Source organism: Salvelinus namaycush, chromosome 2 (assembly GCF_016432855.1).
Source record: "Salvelinus namaycush isolate Seneca chromosome 2, SaNama_1.0, whole genome shotgun sequence".
Classification (NCBI taxonomy): domain Eukaryota; kingdom Metazoa; phylum Chordata; class Actinopteri; order Salmoniformes; family Salmonidae; genus Salvelinus; species Salvelinus namaycush.
In genome coordinates this window covers 42,415,927-42,443,510 of record NC_052308.1, presented here as the reverse complement: position 1 = coordinate 42,443,510, position 27,584 = coordinate 42,415,927, and the positions used below count along the sequence as shown (strand labels likewise).

Genomic DNA, 27,584 nt, shown 5'->3' with positions numbered 1-27,584 from the left:
CTTTGGTTGTGATAAAACTGCACCTCTAGGCTATTGTAATCTTCCCAGGGTGAAATCTGCTTTGTAAACACAACATTCGACGTGTCATGACTACGTTGCCAATTTTATGTAGAGTCGTGGGGTGGGGGAAGGGGGGCTAGGACCGTCACGGTCTGTGGTCTTTAGTCATTAGAACCCCTCACCCCTCTAAAAAAAAACATTATACCCTGTTGTTGCCACGGACACCTTACCTTAGGGATACGCGGAAGCTATGGGTGTGGCTGCGGCCGCCTGGAAGTTGTGTGTGTGCGTGCGTGTGTGAGACGGAGGTGAGCCACAGAACACACCTTGGTCTGGGGATGTTAGTCAGTGGCTATGGAGAAAAACAGTGTGTGTATTCAGCAGCCTTGAGTATAGGTTTTATTACACACAGGTGGTGATCAACATTTATGCTGCAGTAGTTTATGTGTCGGGGGGCTAGGGTCAGTCTGTTATATCTGGAGTATTTCTCCTGTCTTATCCGGTGTCCTGTGTGAAATTAAGTATGCTCTCTCTAATTCTCTCTTTCTTTCTCTCTCGGAGGACCTGAGCCCTAGGACCATGCCTCAGGACTACCTGGTATGATGACTCCTTGTTGTCCCCAGTCCACCTGGCCGTGCTGCTGCTCCAGTTTCAACTGTTCTGCCTGCGGCTATGGAACCCTGACCCGTTCACTGTGATTATATCAGCTGATGTAAGGAGGGCTATATAAATACATTTGATTTGATTTTGATTTGATTACTATTATTTGACCATGCTGGTCATTTATGAACATTTGAACATCTTGGCCATGTTCTGTTATAATCTCCACCCGGCACAGCCAGAAGAGGACTGGCCACCCCTCATAGCCTGGTTCCTCTCTAGGTTTCTTCCTAGGTTTTGGACTTTCTAGAGAGTTTTTCCTAGCCACCGTGCTTCTACACGTGCATTGCTTGCTGTTTGGGGTTTTAGACTGGGTTTCTGTACAGCACTTTGATATATCAACTGATGTAAGAAGGGCTATATAAATACATTTGATTTGAAATTTGATATACCGCCACACGCCAAAACACACAGAATGCCAGGGTTACCACACAGTGGTGCCAATCCGTTTTACTGCCTGCAGGATATACATTTAGAGGTGTGTATGTGTGTGGAGACACTGATTCAGATGGGCATGTCAAAGATAATAATACGGATAATGGCTTAATTTACAATGGTTTTCAACAGACAGATGAGCAGAGTTTTTGTTGCACGTTGTATCTTAAACAATTGTTGCATACCTAGGCTAATCTCCTTGTTGAGACAAGCTGCTGACCCAACCACTGATCCACAACTATATTTTACCACATCGCTACAGAGAACTGTTTATGTTCTTCAGTGTGGTTGAAACGCTCCACTGTTAGTTTTGGATGAGCCTCCCTTTGTTGAAGAATATGTTGTCGATAGATGTCCGACGAGAAATTCTATCTCGCGCGTGTATGTTTTCCAGTGGAGGCTGCTGAGGGGAGGACGGCTCGTAATAATAGCTGGAACGGAGCGAATGGAATGGCATCAAAATGCACGGAAACCATATGTTTGATGTATTTGATACCGTTCCACTTATTCCACTCCAGCAATTAGCACATACAGGTCCTCCCCAATTAAGGTGTGATGTATTCATCCCAGCAGGTTGGGGTTGCGGAGGGGAGGCGTGTGTCTGCCAGCTACCTTTCTGACACACTGTATCGCGAGGCCCAGGTGAGACAGTGTTTAAAAGGATACAGCCAAGAACCCACACACACTTAGACAGATTTTGAGCAGCACTCACACACCCGCGTCTACGTCCATACACCTACAACTGGTGAGTCCACACCTCCATGGATTAACATTTCACTTTCACCGGTTATTTTACTTTTTATTTTCAATGTAATTCAAAACGTTTTGTGTTCATGTAGCCACCTACTGTATTGGTAATTTCCCCCAATTATTCAGTCTACCAATTATCTAGTCTTTGAATGACTGACCTTTGACATTTTTTTGCTGTATTGTTGGCTGTATTGTTTATTGACCTTTTTGTCTTTAGAAGAATTTCTCATAGTAGGAACCAAAGATGTGGATTTTATTCCAGTTAGCAGGTATGTGCCCACGATATTTGTGTTAGCACGTCATTGATTTCTCATTGAAAATGATCAATGAGTTGTTACAGTTATATCAACTATTCTTTGATTTAGTCTTAACATTCAGATTGTGGCGATAGTTTCGTGTAGGATGTGAGGAAATGTGTAATTGGGTTCATACTTCTATCTATGATGATAATGATGAATTGGTTGATGAATTTATCTCCTCCCCCAGCCCTGACAGCAGTGGCTGCGACCCAGAGGGACTGTTCTCGGGGGGCCTGTTACCCCCCTATGGGAGACCTGCTCCTCGGTAGGGACCGTCAGCTTCATGCCTCCTCCACCTGCGGCCTTGCCGGCTCTGAGGTCTTTTGCACCTACTTTGGACAGGTAAGACCCTACTCTTATTGCTATGAAAGACACCGGAGGCACTGTAAGAGATGGGAGAAAAGTGGGGCAATAGCTGTTAATTGTTATGAGTTGTTCACCAGGGTTTTAATGTGTAACATTTCAGGTTTGTAGGGCAGCTATAACTTTATGGAGTCAAACATGAGTGACAGACAAGACAGACAAGACAGACAAGACAGACAAGACAGACAGACAGACAGACAAGACAGACAGACAGACAGACAGACAGACAGACAAAACATTCTGGCAGACACAAATGCAAGCACACACACGCACGCACACAATGTCCAGATTGGAGGTGCATGACTGTTGCTCTCTGTGCTGACCATGCTCAGTAGGAGACCAGGGGCAGAGGGTGCACGGATGGTATGGGTGGATGGATAGAGGGTCAGGGGAGAACTGGTTGGTGTAATTTGTGAAATTGTCTGGATCTGGTGCCAGAGACACACAGATGCCAGATGTTGCAACTACATTTCACCGCAGTCTTGGTTGCTAAGTTCCTGTAGAGAAAAACGTTGGATGGGGATTTATTTGTTTGATTTGAGAGAAAAAAGAAAATCAAATATAATGTGTGGACAGGGAAAAAAATACATAAGCACATTTCTTTTCTCAGAATACTTTAGTTATTGAATTACTGTAGGTGTATTATTGTAGGTTTATTTATGGGACAAGTTTGAAACATCCTTTTGTTTATGACAAACTAGGAGGTAAAACCAGGTAAAAGGACAAGAGAGGAAAAATATTTATGTTTTAATTTGTGTTGCTGCCTGTTTGATTTACAGTCGAGCCTTTCATCTGAGCCACACCCTCTGGTGTTGCTGGGCAGGGCAGGTATCAGTCACTCTGCTCTTAAAACTCACAATTACAAGTATGTATCTGCAGGCACACACAGGCACACAGACACACACACACACACCAGACTTGATATTTACTCAAAGTGATTGTGTTTCACTGGATGATTGTGCTGATTGATTGTGCTGATCACACAAACATGAAAGATGTTTTAACGTTGGGCGTGTGGAGAGAGGTGCCCCAGGCCATAGAACCTTGTCTAGACTGGATGTACTGTAACTGTATGACTGTGTGTGTTGAATCATGTCCGAAGGGTGTGGTTGTGCATTGACTATCTCTCTGATACGCTCTGTATAACTCAGTACAGGGGAGATAGCCGTAGACCAGGGATGGACAACTCTGATGGAGTGGGGGCCACAAAACATCTGAACTCATCATGAGGGGCCGCAGTTGCTCGCAGGTTTTTTTTTTGTTGGGGGGGGGGTCGATCTAAAGGTCTACAAAAGGGGGGAGGCCCTGGTGATGTGATCTGTGGAATGTCCTGACTGAAGATGAGCTAAGTTGCAGACAGAGGGGGAGTTGGGCAGTACAGTTTGCCAGGGCTTTATCACTCTGTGTCAAGGGAGTGGCACTTATGCCAGTGACCCTTTAATGGCTGGGCCGGGTGTCCATCATGCCCCCACAGAGGGTACTGGAAGACAGAGAGAGAGGGGGACAGATGAGAGGCAGGGAGAGGGATAGAAGAGAGAGAGAAAGTATCAGACCTCAGGAAAACCCAGATGCAGACAGTTTGAAGTAACAAAAGTTTATTATAAAAACAGGGGGCAGGCAAACGACAGTTAAACGGCAGGCAGAGGTCAGTAATCCAGAGCAGTGTCACAAGGTACAGAACGGCAGGCAGGCTCAGGGTCAGGGCAGGCAGAATGGTCAAAACCGGGAAAACTATGAAACAGGGACCAGAGAGAAAAACAAGAGTACTGGAAAAACTCTGGTAGGCTTGACGAGACAAGACAAACTGGCAACAGACAAACAGAAAACACAGGTATAAATGCACAGGGTAAAATGGGCGACACCTGGAGGGGGGTGGAGACAAGCACAAGACCGGTGAAACAGATCAGGGTGTGACAGAAAGAGGTATAGAAGAGAGGGATAGAGAGAGGGGTAGAAGAAAGGATAGAGTAGGTGTTAGAGTGGATAGGAGGCTTGGCCTTCCTGTCCAGTGCTGACAGATCTATTCTGGATTTGGTTTGGCACAGTGAGACTACGAGACTCCTCTCTCTCTTGCCCAACACTCTCCTCTACCCTTGACACGCCCTTGGCACTGGCAGTTGCCAGAGAGTTGCCGATAGCAACAAGCCAACATGGCTCAAAGTGATTTTCTGTCAGGGTTTGGTATGAACTAATCAGAGATGAGAGAGGCAAGGCTGGTCCCATTTTCCTCAGGGATGGAGGGGATCTTAGCCAATAGCTGGCTCTTGTTAATGACTGAAGCAGAATTGGTGGAATTGTCTCAAATGCATCAAAAACACATGGTTTCCAGGTGTTTGATGCTATTCTATTTGCTCCACTCTGGCCATTATTATGAGCCGTTCTCCCCTCAGCAGCCTCCTACAGTGAGTGTAAAGCAGACATTTAAAATGGGGAATCAAATATTGTCATCAGTCCACCCACCATGGAAATCTGATTCAATTTGGATGGCTTTCTCATTTAAAAAAAGGTACCAATAAGGGGCTACCAGAAGGAGGGCACCATGAGTTGCCCAGGCCAGAACTCTCCCTGTGGTACCATGGTCCATGCCTCCGTGGCGTTAGTGTCTGTCCTCTGGTCCAAAAAGCCAGCCAGCTGGCCATACAAACACACTTTGATACAGGCTGCTACATTGGCAGACTAATCTATTCTGGTCAGATTCCAGTGGTCTGGCAGAGTTTCTCCATATTATCCTTAGCAGCCTGCAGCCCAAGGGGCACTGATTGGCTGGACACTGACCAGGTCCAGGGAGTCTTGTGCCTGAAGCAGACTATACCAAACTGTATTTTTAAAAAAGGCTGTGTTTACACAGGTAACCCAAATGTAGTTTTTTTCTAACTAATTTGTCTTTTGAGCAATCAGATCAGATCTTTTGCCAATAATTGGGCAACATATCAGAAATGGGCTGCCTTTGTAAGCTATAACGCTAGAAGCCTAAGCTAGAAGGATTCATGCATTTATCTGAATTCTCCAATATGTGGGATTGTTATTGAATTTTTTTACAATAATTATAATTTGTGTTCCTTCTAATGCTGCTGGTTGTGTTCTGACGAATTGGGAAGTTGTTTCTGTAATTAATGAATAGCCAGAATGCTGTTCACTACCAACGATACATTCACTCAAAGTCTTAGAAAGTCACTCAAACAATGAACAGTGCTGTCCTTTCAGCATCTCTGTCTTGTGGTCAATCTCTGAGTACTGACCACTGGTCCAGAAATAGACACACTGACAGACCAGGGTCAGGGCTGATTCCAGAGCATATGGGTTGTTCCACAAAATGAGGCCCTTTGATATTTTAATTAGAAATTGTGTAGCAATATTTGAAAAGCCTATTATATTCAATGAAGTGCTCTTTAATATAGACCACATGGAGAATTCAATAAATCAGATTTTTGATATGAATAAAGACTTGCTAAAGTGACAAAATTCTGCGTTTCGACATGTCCCTCTGCGCACCCTCTGTGACTGGCAGGGAGATTTGAACCCACTTAACACCAACATTTCTCCACGTTTTCACCATGACTGTAAAGCCCTGGTTCTTTTCTTGCTTTGACAAAGTCTTTTCTGAAGATTGTTATTTATTTAACATGATTAGTGATTCAATTTAAAGTTTTAAAAAACCTGTCCCTCATTTTAAGGTCAACCCTGTCATGTGAACTGAACTCTAGTTTTAATATGGTGAAACTATCAATGTCTCAAAAGAAGCGTTGAACATCTAATAGTAAAATCATAGTGTAAAAGCTGGTGAGCTGGTTCTACTCTTTTTGGCCATTTTCTGGTGTTTTGTGGTGGACAACTGAGTGGGTTGAGCACAACATGTCAACCCTGTAACCCATAGATAGACAGGCTAGAAATATTTGAAGCTTGCATGCAATTGCCCCTCCCTGTTGCACACAACAAACTTCCATTTCCCCTGTCACAAGGGGATTTATGGCTGATTTTAAAATTAAATCGTCAACCCTGTAACAGTTTTAAAACCTCTTGAGTTGGGAAACACTTTTTTTATGACAAAATGTTCAAATGAGGTGAAATCAAACGTTTTTTTACCCCCCGCACATGTCAAAAGGGTACGAATCTATTTAGATAACACAGTGGTTCTGATGGCCGGAGTTGTTGGTTTGAAAGTGGATTTGTTTTTTTGCATGGGATATACAGTGCAATGGCCATCTCAGTCTCCGAGCTTCAACCAGAGTATGTGAGCGGAGTGGAGCGGTCGAAATTCCGCTCATCAGTGCTTGCACACCACTCCTGTTTTTAAAAAATGTAACCTTTATTTAACTAGGCAAGTCAGTTAAAAATAAATTCTTATATACAATGACAGTCTACCCCGGCCAAACTTGGACCAATTGTGCGCCACCCTATGGGACTCACGGCCGGATGTGATACAGCCTGGAATTGAACCAGGGACTGTAGTGACGCCTTTTGCACCGAGATGCAGTGCCTTAGACCACTGCTCCACTCGGGAGCCCTGTGCTCCTGTGCTCCAAGTCCTTTCCATTCGCTTCATTCATTAAAATCCCAATTTAACCAACACCCATCCATTTTTGTGACCTGGACCTACCATTGGTTTTGAAGTATTTAAACATGAAACATGAAAACATGAAAAGGTGAATGTTAGAAGCACTCATAATTTCAAATAGGCTACACGTCATATTAAACAGCTTATAAACACTCTAAATAGGTCAGAAGGAACTGAAATTAATTATTTATGTCATATTATTTCAATTATTTCAAGACTATAGCTACAAAGAAATACATTGTGAAGCACTTGCGAGTGCGACATGCTAGGCTGGTCAGGGAAATTAAGCACTCAGCATTTAAACAACATTTCATTGTATTAAATTAACCCTGTGGAAATCGAATTAACATAATAATAAAAAAATCCCATCAAAATCCACTGCATCCGCCAATATTACCCTTCCCTCTTCCACATCTGTGGTGACAGAGCTAGAGCGGTGTTTGTCAGACCATTTAATTTGTATTTTTATTTAACCTTCATTTAACTAGGCAAGTCGGTTGAGAACAAATTCTTATTTACAAATGACGGCCTACCCCGGCCAAACCCAGACGACACTGGGCCTATTGTGAGCCGCCCTATAGGACACCCAATCACGGCCGGATGTGATTGAGAGTCCCATAGGATACAATATAGATGAGTATTTTAATTACTTATTGTATACAGACGTTTTTGCTCATCTTTATCAAGGGTGTCATTTTCCGAACCACTGTTGAATTCGGAACTTTTCCATTTTGTCAGGGCATGCATCTCCCCATACAGTACAGGAGAATATATTTCCCTCTTTACCACGCCATTGGTTAGGGAACAATTCATAGGGACTTTACCAGAAGACATTAATAATATTATCACATCATTGCCATCCAATTGACATTACAGTCTAAAGTTGTTATACAACATGGACTATACTTCACACATTAGTGGACATATTTATGTCTATAACAGTGTATTACAAATGTGTTTATACACTGTGTGTGTGTGTGTGTGTGTGTGTGTGTGTGTGTGTGTGGGCGCATATGTGCAGACAGATTTTTGTTTGTTTGACGAAATCAGCAGCTTGCCTGTCGACTTTTGAAATCGTGGTTTGGAGGGAGAGAGGGGGGGGGGGGGAATCGGCAGAACGAGAGAGAAAGAGAGTGAGTAAGCAAACGAGAGAGAGAGAGCAAGAAAGACAATGTTTCCTCCAATAATGTTGTAATATTTAGTCTTAAAAGTCTTAATTCAAGTCTTAAAATTCAAAATCAAATAGCTAAGAAATCCTTGGTATGACCATCTTCTAACAATTCCATATGTTAATAACCTAGACAACATTTCGTTGTATTAAATCATTATAGTCTATAAATTGCGCATATAGGCTGTGACTTATAACTAAATATAAATGTAGTGAAAAAATGCCTTGTTAGGCTCAGTCTACAGTGCCTTTGAATACATTTTTAGAAACTCCAGTTTGGCCAGAGTCTGTGGCTACAGGCTCATGCGATGGTGCCTGGAGAGGGAAAACAAGAGTAATAAAAAGAGAACAAGCAAGCTGAACAGATTGTGGCTATAGCTGATGTTGAAACGTCCAGTGTAACCTTTCACCCGGTGGGGTACAAAGCCATGGCCTCGGTGACAGACCAGAGAGCCCAGCCAGCCTGACTCAGGCCAAGTAACTGCTCCTGCTCCAGCCCCAGTCCCAACCCACTCCGACCAGGGCAAGCTGAGGTGGAGGTGTAGGGTAGTGGAGACAAGGGGGTTGGAGAGGAGAGCAAATGGCGGTATAGGTAGTGGGGTTGGTGGTTGTTGTAGTAGAGAGGGGAGGAGTTGCTGTTCTATATTTGTTTAAAACAGGTGATTTTTTTGATTGCAAGGGGTGGTAGAAGGATGTTGGCGGATGTTGTGTGTAGTACTTATTATAAAACATTGTAATATACTGTAAAATACTATAGTAAATACTAAAGTATTGTTAAAAAAATAATAATAATAAATAAATAAATCCGCAAATACACAACAGTCCGCAAAAACGACACTTTCTTTTTACTATAGTAAATACTACAGTATCTTATTTGCAAATACCCTGCCCATTACCCTCCCCAATATCGCAATATGTGACAGCAGTTAGTGGGAACCCTACAGGTTATAGAAAAGAAGCAAAGCGCTGAACTAGCTGTTCAGACCCCAGTCCTACATACCTACAGGTTATGGAAAATTTGCTCTCTTAGTATTTTTCCAGTAGGTTTCCTGAAATTATATGTCAAAGATTTTTTTTAAACACTACAGTAAATATTACAGTATACTACAGTCTGCAAAAACACTATATGAATTACTCTAGTGTATATACTACAGTTTTCTTTTACAACAATATTTATACCATAGTTTACTGTAAATACTACAGTATTCACTGTAGTGTTTTTTTGCAGACTTTAGTCCTGTGTGTGGACCAAGTGATCTTGGGTCACATAATGCACGTAGAAAAGCCACTTCACTAGTGTTACACAAGAGCCTTCCCATCACTGCTGTATTGATTCGAGATATCATGGCTTTACCTCAGTGTTATCTATGGTGTCTGTGGGAAGATCCACATGAACATTTACTTGCACATTGGTCGTTGTGAGTGGTTCCAATGTGTTGGAGGAGGAACTGATACCTTGTTCTGTCTTGTTGCTGTGTGATTGCTCTCACGTTCCCTCAGTCCGTATTTGTCTGAAATTAGGATTTCTTGTCAAAGTAAAGGCATATAAACCTCCCACGAATCGTGTGCTGTTTGAATGTGTGCTGACCAATAACTCACATTCTCTACAAAGAGGTCAGGGGGGGACACACGTACGCATGCATGCCCAAACACAAACACACACTGTGTGTGTGTACTGTTACAGTTCTGGGTTATATTGCATAAGACAAAGGGCAGAGCACAGCTTGAGCACAACCATTAGAACACAACCATTAACGTTAATGATAAACCAATCTAATCTGGTTTAGATGTATTTAAATATCTTTAGATTATTATTTTTTTTTATCCCCCTTACGTTCTAAAAATCAAACATGCTTTGTTTGCATAACATATACAGTAAATTATGCTAAGTAGTATGAACTCTCTCTCTCTCTCAGTGGAGGATAAAGTGCTGTACCTGTGACTCCAGGAATCCATCCAGTCAGTTAGCTCACACCATCCAGAACATTCTATCCACCACTGGACCCAACAGGTGGTGGCAGGCCAGGAAAGGTGAGGGGATTACAGAGCTACAGGACACATGTTGTGAGTGACCCATCCTAAAACTTTCTTATTGTGACCCACCAAATAAAGACAACCTATGTTTCTTTAGATGTGAGTCCGGTTACCCTACAGTTGGACCTACAGAACCTGTTTCAGCTGGACACCATCATTCTGACCTTCAAGGTAAGACCCAGCTGCCAGAGCAGCATGGTCAGGGCTTTTCCAATGTGCAAGGGCAGAATTGTCTTTTTTTAAATGCTGTACAATCTTATGGACTGATTTTCCAGTTGCCTCTATACACAGGGTCCCCATCCTAGTGCGCTGGTGGTGGAGAGGACGTTGGATAATGGTCAAACCTGGCAACCGTCCCACTACATGGCCTCAGACTGTCGCTCGGCCTTCCCTGGCATTGCCATGACTATGCCACGCTCTCTGGACCAGACCTACTGCTACACCCTACCCCCCGTCCCCGCTAACTCTTACCAGGACCAGACCGTAAGGGAGTAGTCTCCCTAGGCAAGGGAGTAGGGAGTAGTCTCCCTAGGCAGACAGTTGCCTCCCACAATGTAGGGTCGGGTTTATGAGATAACGGGGTAACAACGTTGGAAACTGGAGGAAATTCCCATGATATTTTGTGTTATCCAGAGATGAAATGTTCTGCTGTTCCCCTTTTTGATTTTCCTCATTGCATTACACAGATTCAGTTCAGCCCCTTGCGTCAGTTCTCTAGCATCAGCGTCCCCAATGGGCAGAAGATTCAAGGTAAGATAAACATAATCAACCATATTCACTTACCCATCCATGACCCTCACCCACTGTTACTATGGACAACACCCACTGTTACTATGGACAATATAATGTCCTTAAACATTATATTTGAGCCATTTAGCAAGTGTTCTCCTCCAGAGCCACTTACACCTTTCATGATTGAACATTCCTGATCCAATGAGATGCTTTGCCCAGTGATTGACAGCTCTCTCTCGGTCCCCAGAGGTGTCAGGATTGACAGGCCTGCGGGTGAAGTTGACTGAGCTGGGTGCTATTTCCCGCTTGCCCGGCCGCACCCCTTCGCTGTTTTATGCCCTCAGAGAGATGAGAGTGATGGGCACCTGCCTCTGCCACGGCCATGCCAACCGCTGTCTGCAGGATACTACTGCCTACCAGCTACCTAGCACACAGGTATGATACCACTGCCAACCACCTAACACACAGTTCTAGTATACCTAACACATACAACACACATCTACAGGCCAACCGCTGTCTGCCTAAGACTATTACCAACCGCCTATAACCAACCAGAGTATGTGAGCGAAGCGAGGAGCTGAGCGTGCCCAATTTGACTGGAGCGTGGAGCGAGATTCCCAAAGGATGGAGCATCGGCCTATTCGCCCACTCCAATATCACTCCAATAGCGCTCACTTCATGTGCTCAGGTCATGCCCGGCCCAGCATGCATTTGTAGTCTACTTGTGTGCTGCTATAGCCACTTGCTTTAGCTAGTCATGGAGTTGAAAAGACACCTATCCCAAAAGCATGATGGTGTACTTACTACGTGCACACGTTAAAAGAAAGGAACAAGGTGGGTAGCTAATGAAGTGTGTCATTGTAGCAAAGTATTTATAAACATAAAATCAGAGCCCTTAAAAGTTTCTTTAATTTTGGTTCTATTATCATCTATACAATAAGCCATAATTGATTTTGGCCCAATAGGCCTGGCATATTCCAACTTTTAAGGAGCTTTCCGTTTCAAATGGGTTATGTTGCCTAAAAACCTTTTAGACCTACCTATAGAAGAAGAAAAAAACTCCGCATCCCTGCCCAGCCTGGCAAGAGTGGACAAAAGGGTGTTTAGCATCCCTAGTGGTTCTGCAAGCGTGGAGAGGATATTCTTCGCTACTGGCCTGCTCTCCAGGCACCATCGCATGAGCCAGAAACCACAGACTCTGGCCAAACTGGTGTTTCTAAAAATGAATTCAAAGGCACTGTAGACTGAGCCTAATAAGACATATTTAATTCTAAGTAGGTCACAGCCTATATGCACCATTTATAGATTAAAATGATTTTATACAACAAAATGTTTAAATGCTGAGCGCTTAATGTCCCTGACTCCCAACCAGCATAGTGTGTCGCACTCACAGATGCTTCACAATGTATTTCTTTGTAGGCTATAGCCTTGAAATAATTGAAATAATAAAGCCTAAATAATTCATTTCTGTTCCATCTTAGGGTCCTAACCTATTTAGTGTTTATATGCGGTTTGTATTTATATTTATTTATATTTCTTATGGATCCCCTTGGCAGCAGCTACTCTTCCTGGGGTCCAGCAAAAATGATGGCAGTAATATACATTATAATACACATTTTAAACATTAAAATACATTTTCCAACAGATTTCACAATACATTAAGTGTGTGCCCTCAGGCAACTACTCTACTACTATGCACAATCCAGGTGTACGTGTTTATATAGTGTGTATGTTATGTGTGTTTGTATGTGTGTTTGTACCTGTGTTTGTGACTCTTCACAGTCCTCGTTGTTCCACAAGGTGTATTTTTATCTGTATTTTTTTTTAAATTAGATTTTACTGCTTGCGTGAGTTACTTGATGTGGAATAGAGTTCCATGTAGCCATGGCTCTATGTAGTACTGTGCGCCTGTCATAGTCCGTTCTGGACTTGGGAACTGTGAAGAGACCTCTGGTGGCATGTCTTGTGGGGTATGCATGGGTGTCCGAGCTGTGTGCGAGTAGTTTAAACAGACAGCTCTGTGCATTCAACAAGTCAATACTTCTTACAAAAACAAGTAGTGATGAAGTCAATCTCTCCTCCACTTTGAGCCATGAGAGATTGACATGCATATTATTAATGTTAGCTCTCCGTGTACATTTAAGGGCCAGCCATGCTGCCATGTTCTGGGCCAGTTGTAATTTCCCCAAGTCCCTCTAGGGCCTGTAGGACCTGCCTTGTTGATATTGTTGTTAAGAAGGTAGAGCAGCACTTTAATAGGGACAGGCCTCTCCTCATCTTAGCTACTGTTGCACCAATATGTTTTGACCATAACAGTTTACAATCCAGTGTTACTCCAAGCAGTTTAGTCTCCTCAACTTGCACAATTTCCACATTGTTCATTACAAGATGTAGTTGAGGTTTAGGGTTTAGTGAATGATTTGTCTCAATATAATGCTTTTAGTGTGAAATATGTGGGACTAAGCTATTTATTGCCACCTAATCTGAAACTGACTGCAGCTCTTTGTTAAGTGTTGCAGTGATTTCACTCACTGTAGTAGCTGACATGTATAGTGTTGAGTCATCCGCATACATAGACACACAGGCTTTACTCAGAACCTGTGGCAGGTCATTAGTAAAGATTTTAAAAAGTAAGGGGCCTAGACAGCTACCCTGGGGAATGCCTGATTCTACCTGGATTATGTTGGAGAGGCTACCATTAAAGAACACCCTTTGTGTTCTGTTAGATGGGTAACTCTCAATCCACAGTGTAAAGGGGTATAACATATACATTTTTCTAGCAGTGTACTATGATCGATAATGTCAAAAGCGGCACTGAAGTCTAACAAAGAAGCTCCCACTATCTTTATTATCAATTTCTCTCAGCCAATCATCAGTCATTTGTGTAAGTTGAATGTGCATGTTTGAAAGCACTTCTCTATAGGCGTGCTGAACGTCTGTTGTTCATTTATTTCCTGTAAACTAGCATTGTAGCTGGTCAAACACAATTTTTTCCTAAAGTTTACTAAGCCTTGGTAACAGGCTGATTGGTCGGCTATTTGAGCCAGTAAATGGGGCTTTACTGTTCTTGGGTAGTGGAATGACTTTTGCTTCCCTCCAGGCCTGAGGGCACACACTTTTTTGTAAGCTTAGATAGAAGAGATGGCAAATAGGAGTGGCAATATACTCCGCTATCATCCTTAGTAATTTTCCGTCCAAATTGTCAAGACCCAGGTGGCTTGTCATTTTTGATAGACAACAATAATTTTTTCACCTCTTCCACATGCACTTTACGGAATTCAAAATTACAACACTTGTCTTTCATAATTTGGTCAGTTATACTTGGATGTGTTGGTTCTGCGTTTGTTGCTGGCATGTCATGCCTAAGTTTGCTAATCTTGCCCGTTAAAAAATCATTAAAGTTGGCAATATCAGTGGGTTTTGTGATGAATGAGGCATCTCATTCAATGAATGAATGATTGAGCTGAGTCTGCCTTTTTGCCCAAAATGTAATTTAAGGTGCTCCAAAACATTTTACTATAATTCTTTATATAATTTATCTTTGTTTCATAGTATAGTTTTTTATTATTTTTGTTCTGTTCAGTCACATGATTTCTTAATTTGCAGTAGGTTTGCCAATCGGTTATGCAGCAAGACTTATTTGCCATTCCTTTTGCCTCTTCCCTCACAACCATAACATTTTTCAATTCCTCATCAATTACTGGGATTTAACAGCTTTTACAGTAATTTTCTTAATGGGTGCATGCTTATTAGTAACTGGAGTAACTAATTTCATAAATGTGTCAAGTGCAGCGTCTGGTTGTTTCTCATTACACACCACAGACCAGCAAATATTCTTTACATCAACATAGGAATCACTACAAAACCTCTTGTAGGACCTTTTTATACACAATATTAGGTCCAACCTTTGGATCTCTGTTTTTTCTAGATATGGCTACCATATTGTCATCACTACATCTGATGGATTTGGATACAGCTTTACAGCAGATTTCTGCAGCATCACTAAAGATGTGATCAATACATGTGGATGATTTCATTCCTGGGCTGTTTGTAAATACTCTGGTAGGTTGACTGATAACCTGAACCAGGTTGCAGGCACTGGTTACAGTTTTAAGCTTTTTCTTGAGTGGGCAGCTTGACAAAAGCTAGTCAATATTTAGGTCACCCAGAAAATATACTTTTCTGTTGATATCACATACATTATCAAGCATTTCACACATATTATATCCAGATACTGACTGTTAGCGCGGTGGTCTATAGCAACTTCCAACCAGAATGGGCTTTAGGTGAGGCAGATGAACCTGTAGCCATATCACTAACAGTATTTGACATGAGATCCTTTCTAAGCTTTACTGTAATGTGGCCCTGAATATAGACTGCAACACTACCCCCATTGGCATTTCTGTATTTTCTGTATATGTTATAACCATGTATTGCTACCACTATACCAAAGGTATTATCTAAGTGAGTTTCAGAGATGGTCAGTATATGAATTTTATAGATTTCATTAACCTTATTTATTAGGCTACATATGTTAATGTGGGCTATTTTTAGCACTTTTCTGGGATGCTTGAATTGCTTTACTGGGAAGTTTATCAGAACTAGACATGACAGTGATATTTATGTTTGAGCCGATAGTGCAGGGTGAGCTGCACACAGCAAACTTCCTACTAGGGCACCACCTCAGTGCTAACAGTATAATGCTAGTTCATAGACACATGATTACTGCATACAATAGCTATAGGATCGATAGAGGCATTCAGGAGACTTAGAGGGACATAAATTAGGTTACTTACATTAGGACTTCCAACGCTCCTGGGACAATGTACATTTGCTGCAGCACTACGACAACTCAGGGACACAATGGATTATCTAAGCAGGGCTTGGTTGATTGTCTCAAAGCAGCCTTGAAATGCGTGGACAGAGTCCAGGAGCCAAGATGATTTGGATGGACTCCGTCATTCCTGTAGAGTATCTTCTGTTTCCAGATGGTGTCAAAGTTATTTATAAAAGTTATGGCAACAGAGTGGCAGTAGTCTTTAAGCCAGATATGACGTGATAAGAGCCTGCTGAACCTTTCGCAGCCGTGACCCAGCGACGGCACTGGACCAGAGATAATTGGATGCTTTTCAGAGCCTTTTAGGGTGTTGATCAGCTCAATAAAATCCTGTTTCATTAGCTCTGATTTATCCTTTTTTATGTCATTTGATCCCACATGCACTACGACAGCAGCAGCACTTGGCGCCCGGGAGGCCTGATGTGCGAGGGAGCCCGGGAGGCCTGATGTGTGAGGGAGCCAGGGAAGTACGGGCCTGTGGTAGAGACCTTCTGAGCTGTACCCTCAGAAGATAGGGTAGAGGATGAAGGAGCAGCAATCTCTGGCAGGTGGGAGAAACTGTTGGGTCAGCAGGATGGGATCCCCCAAAGCCATTTCAGCCCCATTCAGCAAAAGACAGCTGCCTTGCGCTGGGCTTGGTGTGCGTGACGTGCCTCCACTGGGATGCAGGATCGTTAACCATGGCATCCGCCAGGTCCTCATAAAGCGTCCTTGCCCCTTTATTCTCCAAGGGGGGTGAGGAGGGGCGGCCGGGATGGGAGGTCGGGGTAGGATGGGAGGAGTGGGTGAGATGCGAGGGGAGAGGCGACTTCACTAGGGAGGGGTCTTTGCTGGGCAGCCCAGTCAGTCAGAGAGTGGCAACACGGTGGCAAGGCAGTGGCACGATGACCAGGCTGAGGAGTAGAAAAGGAAAAGGTCTTAGTGGGACCTATCCAGGATACACTGCAATGTCTCAATTTGCTTACTCTGGACGTCCAGCTCAGACAATATTCTGACAGTTTCCACATTGGAAATTTGGCCGGCCAATATTACCCCGTAACTGTTCAAAATAGTTGCAGCTCCTACCTGGGATTAAACGTTCACTGTAGTCTCTAAAGGTGGTCGCTGCCAGTCTGGTAAAAGTCCGTTTCCCCTTAGGTGGGAAAGTGGTAGATGCCATTTTTTTTTAAATGCAGTTAAAATCCATGCAAATAAAATAGGTTGGCGAGGAATCAGCTAAAAGTCAATCAATCCACACAGTGTGATAGTTAGATTAAATCACCCCAGTTATAGGCAGCAAGCCAGAACCCAACCACAGACTAGAAATCCGCCAGCACTAGGACCCACAATAAATACAACCAAGGCACAAAACTCAACAGCATAACAGGAGCAAAGAGAGAACTATGACTTACTCAAGGCGATTAAATGCTGAGGACCATCAAAACAGCAACGCTGTATGATAGCCAGGGGAGAAACGCCTGGAAGGTAGTTTTCAGTACAGGCCGGTAGAAGCTGGGAGGGTGGCAAGCGCTATACCGGGCCAAAGAAGAGTCCACAAACATCCAAGGAACATTGACTCTGTATGCAATATTGTACTATTGTCCAGTGTGTTTACAGTCAGATGAACCAACAAAAATCTGTACAAATCTTTTCAGCTACAAACTGATGAGACAAAAGACATGCTTGCCGCCATCTTAAAAAGTGGGTGTGGCTTCAGTTTAATATGACATGTAGCCTATTTGAAATGACGAGTGCTTCTCACGTTCACCTTTTCATGTTTATTAAAATACTTTTCATTCAAATCATATGGTTTGGTTTCAATACCTCAAAACCAAATGGTAGGTCCAAGTAGTCACAAAAATAGATGGCCGGTGGTTCAATTGTGATTTTAATGAATAGAGCGAATTTGGAGCGGCAGTTCCCCCCCCCCCCCCCCCCCCCCCCTGTGAGCACAGTGGTTTTTAGAAGAGCAGTTCGAAAAGGAAGTGCGCTTCGATGAACGGGATTTCCAACCACTCAACTCTGCTCACATACTCTGTACCGAAAACACATAGGCACATACACGGAGTGTACACAACATTAGGAACACCTTCTTAGTATTCAGTTGCACCCCATTTTGCCATGAGAACAGCCTCAATTCGTCGGGGCATGGACTCTACAAGGTGTAGAAAGCATTCCACAGGGATGCTGGCCCATGTTGACTCCAATGCTTCCTACAGTTGTGTCATGTTGGTTGGATGTCCTTTGGGTGGTGGACCATTTATTATACACACGGGAAACTTGACACCTACTACTAACCCGTTTAAAAAGCATTGAAATATTTTGTCTTGCACATTCACCCTCTGAATGTGTCTCACTCTCTCTGTGTGTTGCAGGTTAGTGCTCAGTGTGAGTGCCAGCACAACACAGCAGGTGTAAACTGTGAGCGATGTGCTGATCTCTACAACGACCTGCCCTGGAGATCTGCAGAGGAGGGAAACACACACACCTGCAAACGTACGCAACCACTAATGCCTTAATTCACTGACTGCATCTTTTTGATAATTTGCATGTGTGCAGGAGTAGGAGGACTTTGCTAAAGTAGCGCATAATCAGCAAAGATAAGTCATCTTCCTATGAAGACTGAACACTCAGCACAGTTGCGAGCGAGTGGACGGAACACATGCAGTCACAGATGCCCGTGTTGAATATTTCCTCTGGTGCTGCCCTCTGTAGGTTGTGAGTGTAACAACCACGCCCAGCGGTGCCGTTTCGACCCATCTGTGTATGAGGCGAGCGGATGGAGGAGTGGGGGGGTGTGTGAGGGCTGTCAGCACCACACAACCGGGCCCAAATGTGACCGCTGTGCCCCTGGATACCAACCCAACCACCGGAGCAGCATAGACCAGCCTGATGCCTGCACACGTGAGTGATCTTAAGACCGGGTTTAATAATATATATTCATCAAATACTACTGCCTTTATTCCTCGTTCTCTCCTACTATAGGTTCAATCAGCACCACAATATGCTGCAGTGTTCTAATATCTTTATTGTGTTTCTGTTTTGTTTCCTGTGTTTTGTACAGGCTGCCATTGTAGTGCAGAGGGGGCAGAGAATGGGGGTCGGTGTGATGATGTCACAGGGTCGTGTCGCTGCAAGATGGGATACTATGGCCTGACCACCTCCAACCCTCTGGGCTGCACGAGTGAGTCGCCTTTCACCCTTGACCCTGAACCCGTTCATAAACTCTCCCTGTGTTATGATTACTTACAACTGTATTCGCCATACTGTGGTGGTGTCCAGAGTGTATGTGTATGTCTATCCCCATCTGACTGTCTGTCTTCTCCAGAGTGCTTGTGCAGTGCAGAGGGCTCCCTGTCCAGTGTGTGTGACCCTGTGAGCGGTCAGTGTCCCTGTCGACCTTACCACCAGGGGCTGACCTGTGAACTCTGTTCCCGTGGTTACTGGAACCCCTCCTCCTTCCGCGGCTGTGAGCCCTGTCGCTGTGACCCCACCAACTCCCATGGTGACACCTGCGACCGGAATACGGGTCAGTGTCAGTGCAGGTCAGGGTTCGGAGGTCGTACCTGTACAGAATGCCCTGACAACACTTACGGAGACCCCCTCATTGGCTGCAGACGTAAGTGACCGGTTGTGTTCTGTCATAGAAAGGTTCAAAGGTTCTTAGACATGCTTTGTTCAATGCTTTGATCAATTCAGTCCAAATGGACAACTAAGTCAAACTATTTATTTCCTCTTCATCTCACCCTCCCTTTCTCTGTCTCCCTCTCTCTCCATCTCCTCCCTCTCTCCCTCTATCTGCAGCGTGTCAGTGTGCTGCTGGAGGCATGGTACCAGGAGGCTGTGATAAGCGTACAGGGGCCTGCCGGTGCCGTATTGGTGTCATAGGTATTCGTTGCGATGCCTGTAGCCGTGGCCATGTTTACTCCTTTCCTGACTGTGAAGTCTGCCCCTCCTGCTTCTTCTCTCTGGACTCCTACATCCAGAACCTCACCCTGGGCCTAGAGAGACTCTCCACCAGAATCCCCTCTCGTCCTGGCGGCTCATTGCCCACCGGTCTCCGCATCCAGGCCTTGGAGGCCACTCTCATCCAGATACGTGACTCTCTCCCACTCCCAACTCCCTCTACGGGACAAGTCAACGACGCCCTCTTTCAGCTACGCAGACTAAGGTAGGGAGATGTTCAGATGTCCCCGGGAAAACTTAGAATGTCCAAATAGAAGTGGGCATCAGATTCCATAACCTGCAATACTTTGCTTTCAAAATTAGATATTTTCGTTGTCCAAATGTAAACACCCCTAGATCTGAAGGCCACAGTCCTTCATTACCTAGCTCACTATCCCTCATCCCCATTGTAATTGTCCAGGGACCAGTTAGATCAGGTGGATGGGGATCTGTCACCCCAAGGCAGAGGCCTCGAGCTGGGCTCACAGCTGGACGAGTTGCAGGCTCTCCTGGGCGGCCTGGGTCTGCTGTACAACGCCAAGAGAGATGCTCTCAGGAACCCTATCAACTCCAACAATGCAGGTGAGAGAGATACGCCACCGCAGAACTGTGAGCACCATCCGTGTGTGACCACAAAAATGCTGAGTGAGGAATTTAGGATCCAGAAATCAGAATTAGAACCATATCGACTTGAGACCAGTCTGGTTTTGTTTTAGCTCACTTATGGCTGCTAACACAGCGGTTTGTCTGTCGTCTTGGTTGGTTCGCTCTCAGGGGCCTTCTCTTCTATAAAGAATGCCTATGACGAGTCCACGGATGCGGCGAAGATTGTGGAGGCTAGTGGGAAGACTGTAGATCAATCTTCAGCGGTCAGAGAGGATTCTCTTGACCTCCAGAACCAGGTTCAACCAGCGAACACCAGAGACCTGGAGAAACTCAACCAGCAGCTGAACACCAAACCTGACCTCTCACCCACTGCCAAGCAGGTAAGCTTAACCCTAGCCTTAATCCTTACCCCTAGACCTAGCCTTAACCCTAGCTTTAACCCTTAGCCCTAGCCTTAACCCTAGCCCTAGCCCTAGCCTTAACCCTAGACCTAGCCTTAACCCTAGCTTTAACCCTTAGCCCTAGCCTTAACCTTAGCCCTAGCCTTAACCCTAGCCCTACCCTTACCCCTAGCTCTAGACCTAGCCCTAGCCTTACCCTTAACCCTAGACCTAGCCCTAGCCTTAGCCTTAGCCCTAGCCTTAGCCCTAGCCTTAACCCTAGACCTAGCCTTAACCCTAGCCCTACCCTTAACCCTAGACCTAGCCCTAGTCTTAGCCCTAGCCCTAACTTTAACCCTTAACCCTAGACATAGCCTTAGCCCTACCCTTAACCCTAGACCTAGCCCTAGCCTTAACCCTAGCCCTAGCCTTAGCCCTAGCCCTACCCTTAACCCTAACTCCACTTTAACGTGACTGTGTATTTTTATTCCCTGTCTCTCAGGTGTGTGGCAGTGTGCGCTCTTCCCCTTGTACCCCTGCCCAGTGTGATGGTGAGCTGTGCCCTGCGGAGGGGGCGCCACCCTGTGGTCGTGGCGAGAGTTGCATTGGGGCTCTGCCTCTGGGGACCCGAGCTGTGAGGGATGCTGAGGAGGTAAAGGACAGACTGCAGCAGCTCAATGGGAAGATCACACAGGCTGCTGCACAGGTAGGAGCTGACACTTGTTTGTTTGTTTACTGTATGTTATAACATATATAACTGTTTATTGGGTTTGAATACTGACATGTAGTATATGTCCTTCAGTCAATTAAGTGGTTTGTTTCATCATATGCTGTTCAATGCTTTGCTCCTTTCTCCATTCAATTCACAGATCCAGAAAACACAGGACACGGTCAATATGGTCAGACAGTCCACGGACGATCTGGCCAATCAGATGAGGCGGGCCAGGGATGACTTGGAGGCAGATCTGCAGGAGACAAGATACTTTGTTAAAGAGCTGAAGGACTTCCTGTCAGGTGACACATCGACGGTTATCTTCCAGTACCTTCAATAACCTATTTATACTGTTTTACTAGTAGTAAAAGTATTGAAGTACTAGTATTGCATTTTTGTGAGTGTGTGGTTCACTGACATTCCCCTCGTCTCTCCCTTCCCCCCTCTTCCACTCTTTCTCATCCTCCCTCTTGCAATCCTCTTCTCTCTCTCTCCCTCCCTCCTCTCCCTCCTTGACTCCAGACCCTTCGTCAGACCCGACAGACATCAGCACGGTGAGTGAATGGATCTTGAACGCAAAGCTGCCTCTCAGTCTGGCAGCTCTGAAGAGGAAGCTTCAGGAGATCAGAGCCCTGGCGGCAGGACTCCCAGACAGCAAAGCAGTCCTGGACCAGGCTGGACCACAGCTCGACACCGCCCGGCGCCTGCTACAGGAGGCCCAGGACGCTAGGTATAACACCTTATGACCTCTTATGTCAGTCTTATGACAGGGCTATGTACTGGAAGCTTGATTGATGTCATGTATGAAAATGCTGTGTGGTTTCAGAAGTATCTTTGGCGTTATTGTGACTGCTGTGAACGTTGCCGTAAGGTTGCTGTAACATTGTTCTAACTTTGTGGTGTGCTGTGTGACAGGGATGCTGGGCTGGGTGTGAAGGATGATGTTGACGGGCTGCTGGATGGCTTCACCGCCGTGGAGGGCTCCCTCTCTGGCCTGAACGACAAAGTGCAGGACAGCCTGGACATAGTGGAAGACATCAGCAACAGTCTCACACAGGTGAGCGAGAGATGAACGAGACCATTTGAGCTAATGTGCTCCAATGAGTACAATTACGCTTTCAAACTAGTCTGACACTGACATTGATTGTATTGCCTCCATTTTCCAAATCCTTCACAGCTTCTTACCTCATTATTCCTCTCTCATTTTGATCCCCTCCTCCCTCCAGACCAAGGCCCAGTTGACTCCCGCGGTGAAGGCTCTAGGGGAGGCGTCTACCCTGGCTGAGGGGATGAAACCTCAGCTGGAGGGGCTCAAGGCGCTGGTGCGCTCTGGAGATCTGCTGGCCCAGAATGCTAAGGGAGAGGCCAATAAGGCTAACAAGGAGGCAGATGCTGCGACCAGGGTGAGTGTGTGTTAAAGTATATGTGTGTGTGGTACTGTTTATGCATGCCTACTGTTTATACATGTGTGTGTGTGTACGTGTATGTCAGTGGAGGCTGCTGGCGGGAGGGCGGCTCATAATAATGACTGGAACGGAGCATGTTTGATGTATTTGATACCATTCGGCTCCAGCCATTACCACGAGCCCGTCCTCCCCAATTAAGGTGCCACCAACCTCCTGTTGTGTGTGTGTGTGTGTGTGTGTGCTCAACTGCCTGTCTCTTTGTTTGTAGGACCTGGCGTCCCTGGAGAAGCAGCTGGAGCAGCTGCGTGCTGCAGAGAGGACCAGTGGTCATGGCGATGGGACGGGGACGACAGGTGAGCGTCTCCGGAAGCTGCAGGAGGAGGCTGGTTCTCTGGCCCAGGACACTGGAGACATGATGAAGGCACTAGCAGGTACGGAGGAGGATAGCGAGGGGACACAAACACACCTGGCAAATTTGATTTGACTTGACTGTTTTCACACTCCATCCAGTATGCGGGCATAATGCGTTTGTGGAACATTGGCTCGATTCATTCCATATTGCTGAAGTTCAGCGTTATGGCGAGATTGAAATGATTTAATGGTAATTTCCGATTGAGCCGACATATGCTAGTCTGGCTAACACCTAACTCTCGAAGTCCTCCTGACTTCATAGTCTGAAATGGCTCTTTGATATTGTCGGCACAATGTGTCGATGATGAAGGGGGATGTGCTTTTACTGCTTGGCTCTCCTCTTTCTCACTAAAAAAACCCACACGCAAAGCCACACACAGCCGCAGAGCGCCGCCCGCTTCCATTACAATGGTTGGATTTTCTAATCGGAACAATGAGAGGTTTCAACCCCTGAGGGGAAAAAAATTACATTTGAGAGAACCAAGCAAACTGAGTGACTATTGCATTAACAAACGGCCTCCTTTCCAGACTAGTGTGGTCACAGCGCTCCCTTGCGTCAGCCGGGCTAGACATGTGCATTGTTTACTGTGAATGCGGTCTCCCCTAACGCGGGAACATTGCCTTTATGTAAATCGCCGCTACAACGCTGATCTTCAGAACTACAGATTGAAGCGAGCACTAAAGGCACTGATTGCTGAAATGATGTGATGATGAGGATCATTCCCCTCTCTGGCTTTTATATATATTTGACATGTGATGAATTTGCGCTGTGTATAGCCTCACTACTGTTATTTTACTGCTGCTTTTATCTATTTGTTATTTTTATTTTTAACTTATCTATTTTTTACTTTACACTTTTCTTAAAACTGCATTGTTGGTTAAGGGCTTGTAAGTAAGCATTTCACTGTAAGTTTGTATTCGGCACATGTGACAAATCAAATTTTATATATATATATATGTGTAAATAAAAAACATTCCCCTCTCTTCCTGTTCCTCCTCCTGCACTCCTCCCCCTCTCGCTTCTCTCTCCCCCTCTCGCTTCTCTCTCCCCCTCCCCCTCTATCTTCAGGTAAAGCAGACTCTCTGCATAGACTACAGGATGAGGTCCTACTGAAGTCCCAGAGGCTGACCGGTCTGGACGGCAAACTGCGGGACCTCCTGGCTGACATGAGACAGAAGGTCAAGATCCTCTCCACCTGCCAGGGCTGAGAGGTAAAAGGGCAGAGGTCATCCTCAAATAGCCTGTTCATTTAGATAGAGGAGCGATGTTATTTATTTTGTCCCATTTTGTAGAATAAATGTCCCAATAAATATGTTTTTCATGACATTGAGTTTCCCTTATTGTGTGGTTTTTAACTTTATCCTACGACATCCCAGTGACATCATTAGGCCTGTAATTTCTGGGGCTGCAGCCCTGAATGTTTTTGGTCCAGCCCGAACCTTTTGATGGTAAAACACATTTGGTTTAAGATGGCACACGGAGAAAGAGATGGTATACGTTTTATCCTATTGGGGGGAGTGGGCAAAAATAAATAGACGTCATTTGGGTAGGGTGTAGTCTTGGGTAGATTTCGACTATGCCATGTTGTCTTCAGGAGATTTTCTGTTTCGTTTCTTTCCTTCACATTAGCTGACGTAAGATAGTGGAACAATTCCTATTCCTTATGATGTGCTATCATGTTATAGGATAATGAGTGTGTTTGTCAGCAAGAACAGTACTGTTATTCCTCATCAATCTTTTATTATTACACTTCTTCCCAATTTTGCTGGTGTAACTACTTATTTGAAATCTAATATGCCTAAATTAGAAGAGACTTTCCATGTTTGTCAGCATTCATGTGGGTATATACGCTATGTCATGGTCATGTTGATTGTAAGTCATAAAAACGAGAATAGCCAATATTGAAATGCCTGTTACATCAATTATTATTATATGTATTTTAGTAGTGTACACAAGCTGCTAGGCAGTGATGGTAAGGGGACTCTCAATAGCTCATAAACGCAAACGATCTTGCCCATGTATTGTAAGATGACAAGAGTCTGCAACTAGTCAGCCCCACCACCTATAGATTTTTCTTGATTGTGGGATGACTTGAAGAAATTAATTGTTATAGCATAAACATTTTCAAACCACCTGCACTTGGGAAACATACCCCCCGCAGGAATTTCTTTCTTCAAGCTGTATTTTAAAGGGATAGTTCACCCACGTTGTAGAAAAGGCTCTCATTTGTAATATACTTTTTAGGGAACTGTCCCTTTAATTACACTTTTTTTAGTTAACTTTGCCTTTAACTGCAGACACTTCTGAGCCATCACAATGTATGTTAATATAGGCTTTTGGGCACTGGATACCTCTATACGTCTCTATGCTTTTTATTGTTTGGATTTGTGTGTGTTTTGTATTGTTGGTATTGCTGCACTGCTTGAGCTAGAAATCTGCGATAACATGTGTACACGACCAATAACGTTTGATTTGATTTTGTTCTGAGCAACCAATTCCCTTATTAAATACCTGAGTTCCCTTTGTCTTTAGTTCAGTACCAAATAACTCATGCCTCTTGAAAACTCTCCAGCGTTTATCCCTTTTCGTTTCTGTTATCTATGCATCCAATACCCAACGTGAGTAACCTGCAACATTGTTTCCATTTAACTTTCTTGTTTCATGTATGAATATATGAGCGTTTAATAAGCTGTCGTATCAGTAGTGGTAGACTGTTGAGTTGTTGCAGCATGTTGCATATGGACATGAATAATTCAGATATTTTGTATATCCTTCAGAGAGTGATGATACTGACATGGAAATAATGGGTATGATAATTATGTTCATGTTTATTCTTTATGAAATTTCCTAACGCAAATGTTTTGCTTTCTATTTGTTTATTTTTAGCACACAAGGTCAATAATGGATTATGATTTATTGGAGAAAATAAACGGGAGCTGCAGCTCTCTAAACCGAAACCCCACGTCTCTCTCCCCATCCTTGTCCTCTAACCGGGACACCTGTATCAGCTCCTGCAGTTAAATCATTTAGCAGGCGCTCTTATCCAGATTGATTTACAGGAGCAATTAGGGTTCAGTGACTTAATCAAGGGCACATCAACAGTTCAAGGCTTCTTAACTCACCCATGTCAACAACCGACATCAGAATAGGCAACCTGCCTTTAACATTGTTTTTATGACATTTTTGGTATAATTCTTTCATCTCTCAATGTTCAGATTGATGCATTTAGCTGTTGAAATTAAAAATGTCGTCCGGGGAATGGATCCCCTACAAGGGTTTCCCCTTATAGCTCGATGGGCTAAGCCTACAATGTCCTCAAATCCTAGAAACGACCCTGGCTACAGCCTACATTCCACTAATAGCTGTAGAGTAGCCTCGTTTGACCATCCTGACATTCTGTTACAAGGATTCAGTGGCGCTAACGCTTTTACATTTGTTTTGTGCAATGCCCCTCAGCTACAATAGTTCAATCATAGGAGGCCCAGACTGATGAAGGGAAATTAAATGAGAGCGCAGCGGTCAGGGTGGTGGATTAGGCTAGCTGAAGAGGAGAGATTTGTGAGGTAAGAAAAGTACAGAAGAGGAAGATTTATATTGAAGTTTTATTTAGAAACAAAACAAAGAAGCAAAGTATAGTGCTTGTGGTTATAAGATCGCATCTCCAATCAAACAGTTACAATGGCATCGACACTACAAGAGGAACTCTACAGCAGTTTATGGCATAAATGGCACAGGTTATCATCTCTGTACATAAAGTGGTGTTAGTATTACACAGGACCACTAAGTACAGTAATAACCATCTTCTCTTACACAAAAAAATGTCAGCCCTTCAAACCCTCCTCAACCCAAAGTCATTGTTATGACATGAGTGTTAGGATTCAAACAGTGGGTCAACGTCATTCAAACCTGTCGGGCAAGATTCATAAGTCAAAATCCTTACATTTAGGATTATAAAAGATACAAATAATTCACACAATATAAAAGTACACAGCTTCGATTTAACACTTGACATCTCAAAGCACTCCTTGAATAAACGTCATACAGTATTCATAAACTTTACAATGAAATCATTATTTTACCAGGTTTTTATCCATACATTTTCTTCAGAGCCACAGGACTCTGGTTTCTCCAGATCCATTAGTAGGAACAGATGTGAGTGAAAGAAGAACAGTTTAATTTAGTTCAGACAGCAGCACAAAGTAGCCAAAGCCAATTAATTAGTTACAATCTAGCCGTCACAGCTATCATATCAGAAACAAATATTCAAAAAAAATTATATTGTTTTCCATAGGTCAATAAACATTCATAGAC

At 44.1% G+C, this 27,584-nt stretch overlaps 1 protein-coding gene across 3 annotated transcripts; it reads left to right on the top strand.

The window, feature by feature from the left end:
- The first annotated feature begins 1,685 nt into the window (after nucleotides 1-1,685).
- On the top strand, nucleotides 1,686-26,230 carry LOC120063172 (laminin subunit beta-3-like). 3 transcript variants are annotated; one of them, XM_039013392.1, is made up of 22 exons: nucleotides 1,686-1,737; nucleotides 2,063-2,114; nucleotides 2,332-2,486; nucleotides 10,147-10,261; nucleotides 10,362-10,435; nucleotides 10,556-10,747; nucleotides 10,951-11,014; nucleotides 11,244-11,431; nucleotides 18,188-18,308; nucleotides 18,528-18,716; nucleotides 18,877-18,996; nucleotides 19,141-19,431; nucleotides 19,617-19,983; nucleotides 20,179-20,339; nucleotides 20,532-20,743; nucleotides 21,246-21,449; nucleotides 21,613-21,757; nucleotides 21,978-22,185; nucleotides 22,371-22,512; nucleotides 22,682-22,858; nucleotides 23,130-23,292; nucleotides 24,342-26,230. In XM_039013392.1, the coding sequence occupies exons 2-22, from the start codon at nucleotides 2,090-2,092 to the stop codon at nucleotides 24,479-24,481; spliced, it is 3,453 nt and encodes a 1,150-aa protein (XP_038869320.1). In that variant the 5' UTR covers nucleotides 1,686-1,737; nucleotides 2,063-2,089; the 3' UTR covers nucleotides 24,482-26,230. The 3 variants fall into 3 exon arrangements, with proteins under 3 accessions (XP_038869320.1, XP_038869312.1, XP_038869304.1); XM_039013384.1 differs by having other exon boundaries at nucleotides 1,721-2,114; XM_039013376.1 differs by lacking the exons at nucleotides 1,686-1,737; nucleotides 2,063-2,114 and having other exon boundaries at nucleotides 2,273-2,486.
- The last annotated feature ends 1,354 nt before the right edge of the window (nucleotides 26,231-27,584 follow it).